This window comes from Lepidochelys kempii, chromosome 9, assembly GCF_965140265.1.
Source record: "Lepidochelys kempii isolate rLepKem1 chromosome 9, rLepKem1.hap2, whole genome shotgun sequence".
Taxonomy (NCBI): domain Eukaryota; kingdom Metazoa; phylum Chordata; order Testudines; family Cheloniidae; genus Lepidochelys; species Lepidochelys kempii.
The window spans coordinates 34668602-34683079 of record NC_133264.1 but is presented as its reverse complement, the minus strand read 5'-3'; the positions used below and the strand labels follow the sequence as shown (position 1 = coordinate 34683079).

The following is a 14478-nucleotide window of genomic DNA, read 5'->3' as shown; positions in this document are numbered from 1 at the left end:
CTCATAGTTTGAGAAATGCTGTTCTTCTGGCAACTTGTGGGGGAAGGAGGTGATGGAGTTTACATTTTAGAAATGGAACATGCAGTTAACTCCTAATACATCTTAATTAATCTGTGTTAAAGCTATTTAATCACCTTCATTAGCTAAATCTATTTACTAGAAACTTGCTCCTTTAGAAGCATAAGGCAGATCCAAGTCTGAATAATAAGTAAGACGCCTCTACATCTTCAACAGTTGTCTAACTGGCCTTCCTGCAAACATTGTTCAATCATGAACCTTAAATATTTTACAGTGTTGCTGAGCTTTACTACAGTTTATTTCAATAATTTCCCAGTTGGTTCAATTTCATCCCAAATGCACATCCTTCATTTACATGTTTAAGCAATCTATAGTTACAAACCTGCTAAAATGCTTCATGAAAATGCCTTTTGTCAAATCTCTGCAGCAAAATAGTATTAAATCCCAAGAATATTTAATTGCAAAAATAGAAAAGACAAAAGAAGGGCAGGGAAAGCTTTTGTGGATAGTACAGTAGTTAGAGTAACTCATGACAAGTGTGAGACACTGAAATGTAGGAGCACCTTGTATGTAATTCCCTTGGCAGAATTGTACATTGTAATTCCCTTGTACATCAAATGTTTACTCCATAGACCACTTCTCCATACTCTCTTCTTGACTTTGTGTATAGAATATTTTAGGGTACATCTACACTGGAATAAAAGACCCACAGCACAGAGTCCCAGAGTCTAAGCTCCAACCCACGCCAGAATGTCTACACAGCAATTTTTAGCCTCATAGCCCAAGCCAGCTGACCCAGGCCAGTCACGAGTGTTCAATTTCTGTGTAGAAGTACCTTCAGAGACTTAACAAATGAATCAGTTATAGCTCTATGCTCTTGAATCCTGAGGGAAGATCATAGAAGGGGAATTAACTCCATTCAGTTTTTCTTAACTCCTTCTGTTTTCACATAAATTCATTTTCTGCCCTTGAAACTTCAAACTGTCTGCATAATAATTCCCAAGCTTTATCAGAACCAAAATAGAAGGGTTTCCCTTACACTGATTATCTAGTTTAGAGGGATATATAAGTTAACAAATTGCCTTTGTGGAGAAAACTTTCTTAATAGGAATTGTCTCTTCCTGCCTGTGTAGTTTGACTCCTATCCAAAAGCAAGTAAGTTTCATGATTCGAATAATCTCTGAGACGGTCTTTGCAAGCAGCCTATAAAACAGTCCTTTCTTGTAGCTAGTTTGGGGCTCACTGAACTGGATGTAGTACAGTGGACTAGTGATTAGATCAAGGACTAGGAGTTGTGTAGCTCTGGATTCTCTTCTCAGCTCTGACTTTAGCTTGCTCTGTGATATTGTGAAAGTCACTTTATCTCTCTGGTCCTCAGTTTTCCTCCATTAAATTGAGTGCTAATATTTACCCACTTTGAAAAGCCCATTGATGTTCTCAGGGACAATTCAGAATAATTTGATGGTATATAAATTCAAGCAGCTAGTTCTTGTTGTGAGACCTTCAATTTATTCAGTACAGCTGTTAATGCAAAATGTCTACTAGAAGTACAAATATATGTTTCTAGTCAGTGGTTCCCTTGAAATCTTTACAAAAGCTTTTGTATGTAGATAGCATTACTGTGGTAATTTAGTATTATAGACCGGGGGAGGGGGGTAGGAGGGAGTGTGAAGGGGACAGCATTCTATAGTTTGAAGTATGTCCAACTCCATATTTGTTATCATAAGAATAGCCCTACTGGGTCAGACCAAAGGTCCATCTAGCCCAGTATCCTGTCCTTTGACACTGGTCATTGATGGACCTATTCTCCATGAATTTATCTTGTTCTGTTTTGAACCCTGTTATGGTCTTGGCCTTCAACATCCTCTGACAAGGAGTTCCACAGGTTGACTGTGCGTTGTGTGAAGAAATACTTCCTTTTATTTGTTTTAAACCTGCTGCCTGTTAATTTCACCCCTAGTTCTTGTGTTATGAGAAGTAATAAACACCACTTCCTTATCTACTTTCTCTACACCAGTTATGATTTTATAGACCTCAATTATATCTTTCATTAGCTCTCATTTGTTTACCAAGCTGAAAAATCCCAGTTTTATTAATCTCTCCTTGTACGGAAGCCACTCCATACTCCTAATAATTTTTGTTGCCCTGTTCTGAACTTTTTCCAATTCCAATATATCTTTTTTTGAGCTGGGGCGACCACCTCTGCACACAGTGTTCAAGATGTGGGCGTACCATGGATTTATATAGAGGAAACATGATATTTTCTGTCCTATTTTCTTTCCCTTTCTTAATTATTCCCAGCATTCTGTTTGCTTTTTTGACTGCTGCTGCACGTCGAATGGAGGTTTTCAGGGAACTATCCATAATGACTCCAAGATCTCTTTGAGTGATAACAGCTAATTTAGACACCATCATTTTATATGTATAGTTGGGATTATGCAATGTGCATTTTGCAATGTGCATTACTTTGCATTTATCAACATTAAATTTCATCTGCCATTTTGTTGTCCAGTCACCCAGTTTTGAGAGATCCTTTTCTAGCTCTTCACAGTCTGCCTGGGTCTTAACTATCTTTTGTAATTTTGTTTCATCTGCAAATTTTGCCACCTCACTGTTTACTCCTTTTTCCAGATCATTTATGAATCTGTTGAATAGGACTGGTCCCAGAACAGACTCCTGGGGACACCACTATTTACCTCTCTCCATTCTGAAAACTGACCATTTATACGTACCCTTTGTTTCCTATCTTCTAACCAGTTACCAATCCACGAGAGCACGTTCCCTCTTATCGTGGCAGCTTACTTTGCATAAGAGCCTTTGGTGAGGGACCTTGTCAAAGGCATTCTGAAAATCTAAGTACACTATATCCACTGGATCCCCTTGGTCCACATGCTTGTTGAACCCCTCAAAGAATTCTAGTAGATTGGTGAAGCATGATTTCCCTTTACTAAAACCATGGTGACTCTTCCTCAACAAATTATGTTCATCTATATGTCTGACAATATTGTTCTTTATTATAGTTTTAACCAGTTTGCCCAGTACTGAAGTCAGGCTTACAGGCCTGTAATTGCTGGGATCACCTCTAGAGCCCTTTTTAAAAATTGGCGTCACATTAGCTATCCTCCAGTCATCTAGTACAAAAGCTGATTTAAATGATAGGTTACGGACTACAGTTAGTAGTTCTGCAATTTCACATTTGAGTTCCTTCAGAACTCTTGGGTGAATGCCATCTGGTCCTGGTGATTTATTGCTGTTTAATTTATCAATTTGTTCCAAAACCTCCTCAAGTGATACCCCAGTCTGGGACAGTTCCTCAGATCTGTCACCTAAAAAGAATATCTCAGGTTTGGGAATCTCCCTCATATCCTCAGCCATGAAGAACAATGCAAAGTATTCATTTAATTTCTCCACAATGGCCTTATTGTCCTTGAGTGCTCCTTTAGCACCTTGATCATCCAGTGGCCCCACTGGTTGGTTGGTGTTTTTGAGTGCATCAGAAGCAGGAAGACTGCTAAACAACCAGTGGGGCCACTGAACGATCAAGGTGCTAAAAACACCAAAGTAACAGTTGTGTTAGTCTGTATTCGCAAAAAGAAAAGGAGTACTTGTGGCACCTTAGAGACTAACCAATTTATTTGAGCATTGAAGTGAGCTGTAGCTCACGAAAGCTTATGCTCAAATAAATTGGTTAGTCTCTAAGGTGCCACAAGTACTCCTTTTCTTTTTGCAAAAACACCAGAGTGGCCTGACATTGTAGCACTTAATTTAAAAAAAAAAAAAAATTGCTATTACTTTTTGAGTCTTTGGCTAACTGTTCCTCAAATTCTTTTTTGGACGTCCTAATTGTATTTTTACACTTCATTTGCCACTTCATTTATGCTCCTTTCTATTTTCCTCACCAGGATTTAACTTCCACTTTTTAAAGGATACCTTTTTGCCTCTCACTGCTTCTTTTACTTCGTTGTTTAGCCATGGTGGCTCTTTTTTGGTTCTCTTACTATGTTTTTTAATTTGGGGTATACATTTAAGTTGAGCCTCTATTATGGTGTCTTTAAAAAGTTTTCACACTGCTTGCAGAGATTTCACTTTTGGCCCTGTACCCTTAATTTCTGTTTGTTTAACCTCCTCATTTTTGTGTAGTTCCCCTTTTTGAAATTAAATGCTACAGTGTTGGGCCACTGTGGTGTTTTTCCTGCCACATTTCCAAGCTATCACCTATTGTTGATACTGTCTCTTGTACAGTTTCTAATTTCTTCCATTCACTATTCTGCATTTTTAGTCATTAAGATGCATTGATAGATAAGCCAAATATTTTACTTAGTTTTTAATCTACCATCTATATGATTATAAAATTATTGCATCTTGAGAATTTGGAGGGACTTTTGTTCCCCCTGCTGATTCCACCAGTGTACTAAATTATGTTCCTTCGTTAGGGTCAAGGGGAATGAGGATTAATATGAAGTATCCTTTACCTTCATATCCTCCCTGTCTCCCCCAACCCTGCCAATTCAAACTGGAAAATGGTATCCAAGGAATTCACTTGAGGGGCAATATCTTCTTGCCTGCCCCTGTTCCCTGCCTCTTCAAGTTTATCCAATGGCTATTTACAGGGTGGTTTTGATTTAAATCATGATTTAAATCACTAGTCAGGAAAACTTGATTTAATCATGGATTTCTACATAAAAGTGCAATCTTGTTCATTGTTATAACCTTAATACATATTCTTCACAACTCAGATGTAGGTTTCATTTTAGAAGGTACACACTATACATTTTTAAAGTGATTTATTTTGAAAACTTTTCAGATTAGTTTTACAGCTATATCAGAAGAAAATGAATGATTATTTGGTTATTTCATTTACCAAAGGTAATTGAAGCAGATAGTTCACCTCCCAATGACTTCATAAATATCTCCAATTCAACAGGTTAATCATTAATATGCGGAGGATTTTCTTGCTATGCTGTATTAGGAGGAGAACATCACCAGACAGACATTTTAAATTGTTGTATTTAACTAAAACAACAATGTTATGTATTCTGGATTTTTTCTTCAACAGCAAACATATACTATTTTGACAAAACAAGCATATGAATTTTTGAATTTAGTTCAAGTTTTTTAAAATCCGATTTGTTTTTGTTAAAATTGTTTTTAACTAAAATACTTAAATGAAATATTTAAAAAAAACAAACCAAAAATTAAATAGACTATGTCAGCCAGGTCAACATGAGAAACTTAAAATATTGGCTTCTGCAGCTAATTAAGTCAGCTTCACCTTCATTTTCCTGTTTGTTCATCATCTAGAAAAGCAAAACAAGCTTTCCTAGGTCCCAAACAATTTCTCAACTTGGAATGAATTAGTCCAGAGGAAGAAAATATTCTTTCTATGCTGGCAGAAGCAGCTACTGCTGTTAAAAGTGAGATTATCACTTCAACAGTCTCTGAATCCAAGTGCTTAAGTGACTTCCACCAGTTCACTGGTGTGACTTTCTTTAAAACATCATCACCAAACATATATTTCTTGAGTGGTTCTTATTTCCAAACTGGGTCTCTTTTACGGCCTGCTGCCATTATAGGTTTTCCCTTCTAATGAGAGAATGGTATGGTAGATCTCAAATCAATGAAGGCTACGCTCGGAAAGACCTCAAGACTTCTGGAATATGCTGCTCAAACAGTTTCACTTTTGTTTCTAGTGCCTGTCCCTCTCTTCTCACATTTATCTCCAGACTTCTTCTCCTTGTCCAGATCTATTCCACCCCCAACTATCTTCTGTTCATTGAACTTTTTGAAACTTTGCAGTTTTAGGGAGAGGTAAGGGATTGATTCTGTGTACACAAATTTGCAGAGGGACAATAGGGTTGAGGTCTGTTATATCTCACCTCTATGTATTATTTACTTATTTAAAAACATTTTTGCTGTTAACAAGCATGTTATCTCTGGAGACACAAATCCACAGTTTGAGAACTGCAAAACTGAGCGTCTCTGATAGTATCTTCTGAACTGAGCACTGAGTCCCATTGGGTAGATAGAAAGACTAACCTAAATGATCTATACAGAAGCCCCTGGAACCCCATAGATTGGGTCCCTAATCCATTAACTATTGGAACTCATTTACAAAACTTTTTTTAAACATTACATGAATATATTGTCTCATATTATAGAATTAGAATTTATAATCCTATTCCATGATATCTTTGAGCTATAATGTTTCTTAGTTAAAACTATCTTTAGATAGGTTTTTTCCTCAAAAAGCATTTTATCAAAAAAATCTCATTTAAATGAAAAAAAAATCCAATTTATTTGATTTTTTTTTAAATCATTGATTTTTATCCACCCTGGATATTTATAATATGTAGTCACAGTGCAAAGCAGGAGTTAGATGGAATTGCGCTACTGCCATGACTAATCCTGTTAATCAAAAAGTAAAAGTAATCCTAAGTATGGAAAAAAGGAAAGTGCAGGTGATTTTTTTTTTTTCAAGTATAGGAGAACACAGCCAAAACCATAAAATGGCAAAATAAATGTTTGCTATAGTCTCTTTGTTTCTATTTCTGTAAATTCTTGCCTAAGTGCTACATCTCTAATGTCTTGTGAAAATATCTTCCAATAAACACTGTGTTAGCCGTTGTCGGTCAAGCACCAAGGTAATTCATGATTTCAGGACAAAAGCTTAGTTCACAACTGACATTATCACATCTGTCAAAATCCTATGCAGTAAAAGTTATTACTCATCTCATCCATCCTTATGTCTTCATCTTTGGAGTCGGAAATCCAGCTTTTGCGTTCCTGTTGACCCTCAAGCTGGCTGTGCCACTGCTGTGAATGGACTGATGGCCAGGGTGATGCTGACCCTCCTTTTCAATACAGCTGTTTCTTGTACCACCCATTGTTTTAATCTCAGCATCAGCTGAACACTCCTTCCACAATCCAAGAATAATTAGACAATGAAAATCTCTGATCCAGCCAAGGAGGGATCCAAACATCAAGTATACTGATTTCCACCGTTAACACTTTACTTAAATAACAGTTTCTTGGGAACACAGGCAAAAGATCAGAAAGATTGGCACTCAGACTCAGAATATTGTAGCAGTAAAGCAGGAATGATAGATAAAGAAGATCAAAGGAACATCCAGTGTTGGCGATGAGCAATCGTCTTGGATTATAAACCATCCCAGAATTCTAGAGAGTACAGTGAATCAGACTCTTTCAAACATAATTACTAAACTATCAGCTTAACAAGAATGAATTCAGGCTAAACAAGCATGTCATTATTAATTAAAATTTGTGTTTATTTTCCTAAAAATAAATATCCTGGTGTAAAGGCCTATATGGCAAATGGCAAGTTAATAAGAGGAATACATGTACAACACAAAGATGTTTGATCAAAATTTAATAGTGTCCAGCAGAGATGTTTGTAAAATAAATCATGTACAAAAAACCCTCTGTAATGCTTACATTTTAAACTCAGTTCACTTTTCTTTGATAGAATGGTCAGAATTATAGTTCATAGACTTTTTGTCATCTTTGGTAGATGAATTTTGGGCTTTTATTCTAACTTCTCAGTTAAATCTTGGTTCTTTAACCATCAGACACAAGCAAATCAAAATACTATCGTAATCTCACTCTTTCATTGTTAAACGTGAGAGACTTCTTTTGCTTCAAGAGATTGACTTATGCCAGGTTGTCATGTTTGCATTAATACATAATTCTCTCAAAGTAAGACTTCAAAAGAAATCATGGGTGGAATGTTAAAAAATGTTGAATGTTGGCCTAACTCTCCTCCCATTGATGTCCGTGAGTACTGCGGACTTCTGAAAAAAACACCCTATATATCTGTACCAAAATCAGTCTTGTGTAATGTAATTTGTATTTGGTTCATAAGATAATTAACAAATGTAATTGTGAATCCATCTGCTACTCTTTTTTTGAAAGTGTTTACCTGGTATTGGTGGGCAAAGGGTAAGATCAAACGGAATCAACTTAAACTTTGGAACTAGGGCTGGCTGAAGAAGTTCTTTATTTAAAATCTGACAACAGTGTTTTTCTCTTCATTTGCTATGCTTGTACAAACAGTGTGACATCATCACTACAACAGGCTCGTGTCTGTCCTCCTCATATGTTACCTGAAGATGGATCTAATATTTACTCTGCTCGTGGCATTTTGTCGCTTATCCAGTCTTCTACTCGTAGGGCTTACCAGCAGGTCTTGGATGTGCTGGATGAAAATCGCAGGTGATTGGCCATCAGTGATTCTTCCAGCTCTTACTGCTTTTTTTTTTTTTTTTTTTTTTTGGTGTGTGCTCCTTTTTAGTGGAGTGTGGTTTCTGTTTACTAATTAATATGGGATGATATTATTTTGCTTTGTTTTCTTTTGCTTTCATTGTTTATAAATAACTTAATTGTCCAAAATTCACATTTCATAAGGCTCCATTATCTAGTACCTTGCTTCAATCAAATATAGTATTTAAAGAGTGTGTGTTTGGTTTCTATTTCTCTTCATGTAAAAATCAAAATAGGAAAACCTAATCTGGTGGTTGGAAGGCTTGGTTTATGTGCTGTTTGCAAATTGTTAATTTGTTAGATGTTTTCTATTGCTTTTGGCAGTCCAAATGATGATGGATCACAAGTCTGCAGGCTTCTTATAACATCCTTGACTTTTCTGTTGCTGACTGTTGGAACAAATCAATAAGATTGGGTTGACATTGTCATGATTCAGTGGAACTAATATGAAGGAGCAAGTTGGAAACTTACCTAAGATAATTCACATCCAATGTTTTTCCAAACAATATTTTTGGAAAAATGTTAGGAGACCTTTAACCTGTGACAGTTGTTATTCCAAATAGTAGATAAGTTAATTATGTAACTGATGACTGTCATTATGTCTACATATTGTGCTCAAGTGATAGGTATTAACTGCATTGCTATTGAAATAGTTTCTGGATGGTATTCTGAGAACTATTTGTTCAGTACTGCCATTCTTTGGTGACCATCTTTTTGAGAAGTATGCTATTGTAATGTGTTTTACACTTTATGGATAAGCTGGTTTATAAAGGGTAGTTATTTGGCCAAAATTAGCCCATTTGTGCCACTTATTGTACACTGAATTTGATCCTTTACCCTTAATTTGTTAGTACTGTAAGACTGATGCATCCAACAATATAACATTACTTATAAAGACTAATAATGGTGACATTAATTTATCAAACTTCATGTGTTACTTTAATGGGCTGCATTAGAGAGGTACACATAACTTGCTTCCAGTTCCTGAGGAGTTGACCCAAAAGCCTTCAGAGTAATTACTGGGAAATTCTTGGAATAGCATTTTAGCATTGGAATTGTCTGCATCAGGGAATTCTTAAAAATTTTGCTCCTCACCCTCTTGATTTTAGCATCCCAGTGAAATATTTCTATAACATAACCCTGGTGTAAATAAGGCTTAAGTTAAGCTGTTTCTTTCCCATTCATTTTGGTAAGGGATTGAATCGTAACTGTCAAGCCAATCTTATTTGTGTGGTCAGCATTCAAACTGACCCCTCCTATAGTTAACTAGAGTTGTCAACATGTTCATACAGAACTATCTATCTCAAGGTCACGTAATTGTGAAGAACTCCAGACTTGTTGGTCTTATGCTCAAAGATGGATTTTCAGAGAGGTCTAAGAGTTAATTAGATACCCAGTTCCCATTGAATTCAACCTAATGACTCCCTTAGAGTCTTTTTAAAACCTCACCCATAATTTTTGCCAAGATTTTGACCCTTGTCCAACAGTTTGGTGGATAGTAACAAGTTAACATTTTCATGTCCATATCAATAAAAGGTTAAACATAACTGTAGTATGTTTTAGTTTTGCAAAATTGCCCCTCCCAAGTAAGGCAGAGTTAACTTTCCAAAAAAATAACATTTAAAGATTTATAGCATGTAGAAGACTCGTTTAAAAATATGTGGTGAAATCCTGTCCTCATTGAGATTAATGAGAGGTTTGCCTTTTACTTCAGTGAGGCAGGATTTCACCCATATTCTCTTGGATTTATGGAAAAAATAGAACCTTCAAATATTGTTTGCCTTTCTAATAATTATCTGATGAGCTTCCAAGTCTGAAAGTTTCAGAAAACAGCCTTACTGTTTCTGGATTTTATGTTGATTTTGATGTATTTCTTTATGGAAATTCCTAAAGGAAACTGAAAACGATTACTATCCATCTACAATTTTGGCAGGGATCAAATATAAAATTATTGATGGACTAACGGGGTGATCTTTTTTCTTTTGAGTAAATGTATTTTCAGATGTTTAGATCTTCTTCCAGACTATTCTGTCTGAAGTGGGAATGTGAAATTTGGATAATCCACGTGCATGGCTGCAAAATAGATATATATTTTAAATGTTTCAAACTGTTTTTCTTTGTTCTGTGTAGTATAGTGTTCCCTATGTATTTCAAGGCATATCTGTTCTTATTTTAATATTAATGATATACTTTTTTCATTTGGTGTCACTGAAAGAGATCTCTTAAAATGAACAAGTTTTGATTGTTCTATTTACTGGAAATACTCTTTGGTTTGGTTTTGGCTTGCTTTTCTGTTTCAAAATATTGCCAGTTGATGTCCCAGTCTAGTAAAATTACTGATGGTAGTTTTATACTATTGTAGATAAGGAATTTATTCTTAGAATTTTATCAGTATTACTAACCTATTAGACTATTTAAATTGAAAATAGAATTTAATTCTCACTATTTATACTGTCTGTTTACTCTTGCATTTTATTCAGCTTGGACAATGAAAATAAGTCAGTTTCATTTTCTAACAAGCCTTCATTTTCTGGTTGTTCTGCAGTAATGTCAGTTTTGTGTTTCCAGAGCTGTAGGGGAGTGTTTAAATTTTCAGTGCAACCAGATTTTTAATTAAATTTTAAGAAACCTTTTTTTATTTTTGGTACAACTTAAGCTTGGGACCTAAAACTAGTGTCCCTTTTAGGTTGACCTGTGTTGGTAGCAACTCCATAGTTAAGGTAGAGCTAAGATTTTCATTTGCATCCAAATTAAAATAACTCTTTCCCACGCTAATGATTTTAATTTTGTCTTTACATTTGGACCAGTAACTTTTCAGAGGGAAATTTAATTTTCCGTATAATTTTTAAGGTAAAATATTTACAAACATTTTGCAGAGGAGGCATTTTAAAAATGCTCCTTCTCTGAAGTTCTACTCTGTTTTCCACACGCTTCTTTGGAATCCTTTAGAGTCTAGCTAAATAATCACTATCCTCCACAGATGACAAATGTAACATGCTCACTCAACATCTCAGAACAGGCCTTTTTTGAAATGTTTAAATTGAACAAACAATTGGTCACCTTATTTGGCATAACTGTTTTTAGCAAAGGTAAGATTAGCTGACAGAACCATTCAGATATGGGATGAGACCATAGGGGGGGAGAGTAAATGGGGTTCTGTGGGGCATGATGAGTTGAGAAGGGCTTTGTGACTTTGGTAGTGTTTGGGAAACCTGCGGTTGACAGGAAGAGGTTTTCTGGAGGTTGGGAGATGGTATATTTAGAGTGGGGAGTTGTAGTTCCATGGCTGTGCAGGGGGATAAGGGTCTGGAAGTGGTAGAAACTTAGGGTATGTCTGCAGTGTAAACCCAGAGTTCGAACTCCGACTCAAGCCTAGCCCCCATTCCATCTACATACAAATTACACTAACCCAGGACTCAGACTCAGGGACCAAGCACCTCATGTGGGTGGAGGGTTGAAGCCTGAGTCAAGCTGGGACCCAGGGTTCAAACCTTATTGCTTTGCAGTGTAGCTGCAGCCCCACTGGACTCGTGTTCTGGGAGTCCACAAAAGTATCCCACAGGCCTACTTTCTTTGTCCTTTGGACAGTCAAGTTTGGTGGACAGTCAAGTTTTATCACTGCACCATGAACAAAGGGCTAGAGTGGCCACATTTTGGGAGGGTGCAAGGAAATCTGGGATACAGGTGGTGGGACTCAGGCCTGCATAATGAAGTGTAGATGCTGGAGCCACAGGCTGGAACCCAATAATCAACAATTCCTAGCCTGGGGTTACAAATGAGTGTAGATGCTCAAGCCCTAAGTTAACAAACCCAGGTTCTGCTAACTCAAGTTCTACTAGCCCTGGGCTGACATTGCATTGTAGACATATCCCTAATGTGTCTGCCAAGGCATTAGCACATTAAGGGCTTTCCTGGTGGTGCTGAAAGGAGCCAGGGGAGAGCAGCTTTAATCTGATGCCTGTAGTCTGTCAGTTCACAGCTCCTCTCTGATGTACTGTAAGCAATTAATCAGAGCGGAGCTTCTCGCCCAACCCACCTCCAGTTCCCCTGTGGCCCTGCATCATTCCCTCCTCACCTCGCTCCCCCCAAGGATTTCCACATCAGACTTAAGGCCTGTAAATCAGCATTGGTGGGTCAGCATAGGGACTTCTGCTACTTTTTTGTATATAAAGAGAGGACATGGATTTCCAAAGGTGTCAAACCAAAACTTTTAATAACTACATTCTCTCTCTCTCGCACATGCGCACACACACACTAACACAAACTGAAAGCCAAGACATTCATACTTAGTCTGAATGAAAGACTGTGTCTTATATTTTTTTCCTCAACATCCATGAGTTCACTACTGAATTATTGTTATGGGATCCCCCAAAATGTACTCTGCTCCAGACAAATGAAGATGAGCTCAGATGGACCATTTCAGCCACTGCACTGCTGTCCGTTTTTGCCTCCCCTATTGTGCTGCGACACTTTGCAGAACAGTTCCCTCCATGTTCCATTGTGTTTGCAATGGAATATTGTAATATGCTATGTACAGATGGCATCAGGGATGTGGTTAATTTTTATGATAATTTATTAGTATTAAATATACTTAATGTGGTGACCAAAATGATATCAGCGAGGAAATTCAAAGTTTTAAATAATTTATGACAAAAGTTACTCCAGTCATTAAGGAAGCCCATGTAGAAAGCTAATAACCAGACTAACTGCCTGTTGTACTCACAGAGCTGTACAAAAATTAAGTAATTGCTAGTTTTAGATAAAGTGCAAAGAGACCTAAAAGTTAATTGTATTGATTTTAGTGGCTGCTGCATGCTATATGAGGACCCTGTACTTGAAGTGAATGTTACCTTTTTGAAATCTGCAATTAGCGAAGATGTGGCAGGGCAAAGTACTGTTGGTTCTTCTACCCAACCAGTTTGCACAGCAACCTAATTCACTTACAGCTTTACATTTAATTTGATCTGGATGGAGGAATTAAGGCCCAGATTTAGAAAGGTATTTAGGCATTGTTCTCCTCAGCATTACAAGGCCGAAGTGTCATTTTCAAAAGTGACTTGGGCACTTAAGCTTCTAATGCAGTTAAGTGTTGCAGTACTGAACAGACCAACATCTAAATATCTTTAAACATCTGGGTCTTAGAGACTTGTCCACAGATTAAATCAGAATATTAGTTTGGATTAGAACTCATGGTTTTCTAGCTCCCAGTCTCTAGCCCCCAGATAGCGGTTTCCTAGAAAATGTAGTTACCTCTAGAAGGGTAGTGTGTTTGAGATCAATTAGATAACAAGGTTTTGCAGATTTAGTTTTGCAGAACTAAATTGCCACAAATTATTATGGAGGCCAAGAACTGAGAAAGATTTTGAAAATTTTTGAATTTTAGATAATGAGAACAGCCAAAATTATATTAGGTGGGATAAGAAATGAATAAGGGATATCAAAACTCATGCTTCAGGGTGTAAACTAACCACTAACTGCCTGGAGTGGAAAGAAACTTCCTGTTTGGGCAATCTGTTCCACAGTTGCCCATTATAGGGTTTCTTCCAGTTTCTTCAGAAGTATCTAGTTCTGGCCTCTGTCAGCACAAGATCCTGAACTAGATGGAAAACTGATCTGATCAGGAATGGCAGTTCCTATGGTTTTATAAATTTATTAAATAAACTCTCTGTTCTAAAGAGGAAATATTAGCACCTATAAAACAGGAGCGAATTATCATTATCAAATACAACAGACCTCATTCTTTTGGGCAAGAATGCTGTCTTGTTATATGTGGGGGGAGATGGGGGTGGGTATCTTTTGTTTTCTTTTGTAAAATAACTTTCTGCATAGAATTGCCAGGCATCTGGTTTTTGACCAGAACACGCAGTCGAAAAGGGACCCTGGTGACTCTCGTCAGCACTGCTGACCAGGCCTCTAAAAGTACAGTCAGTGGCGCAGCAGGGCTAAGGCAGGCTGCCTGCCTGCCCTGGCTCTGCACGGCTCCCAGAAGCGGCCAGCATATCCCTGCGGCCCCTAGGCACTGGGGCAGCCAGCTGGTTTCAAGCGCTCTTCCCCACTTGCAGGCGCTGACTCCGAGGCTCCCATTGGTCAAAACCACAGCCAATGGGAGCTGCGGGGGCGGCACCTGTGGGCGAGGGCAGCGCGTGGAGCTGCCTGGCCGCCCCTGCATCTAGGGGCCACAGG

General features: G+C 37.5%; 1 protein-coding gene across 4 annotated transcripts in view; it reads left to right on the top strand.

Moving 5' to 3' along the window:
* The window catches only part of MFF (mitochondrial fission factor), a 34915-nt gene that overhangs the window by 14472 nt on the left and 5965 nt on the right, over window positions 1-14478 (top strand). For 2 of the 4 annotated variants that reach the window (XM_073359890.1, XM_073359889.1), the window contains one exon: window positions 8089-8247. The exons of the other annotated variants lie outside the window; for them this stretch is intronic. In XM_073359890.1, the coding sequence (XP_073215991.1) occupies window positions 8089-8247 (159 nt within the window). The remainder of the gene's footprint in view (window positions 1-8088; window positions 8248-14478) is intronic. 4 annotated transcript variants of the gene reach the window in all.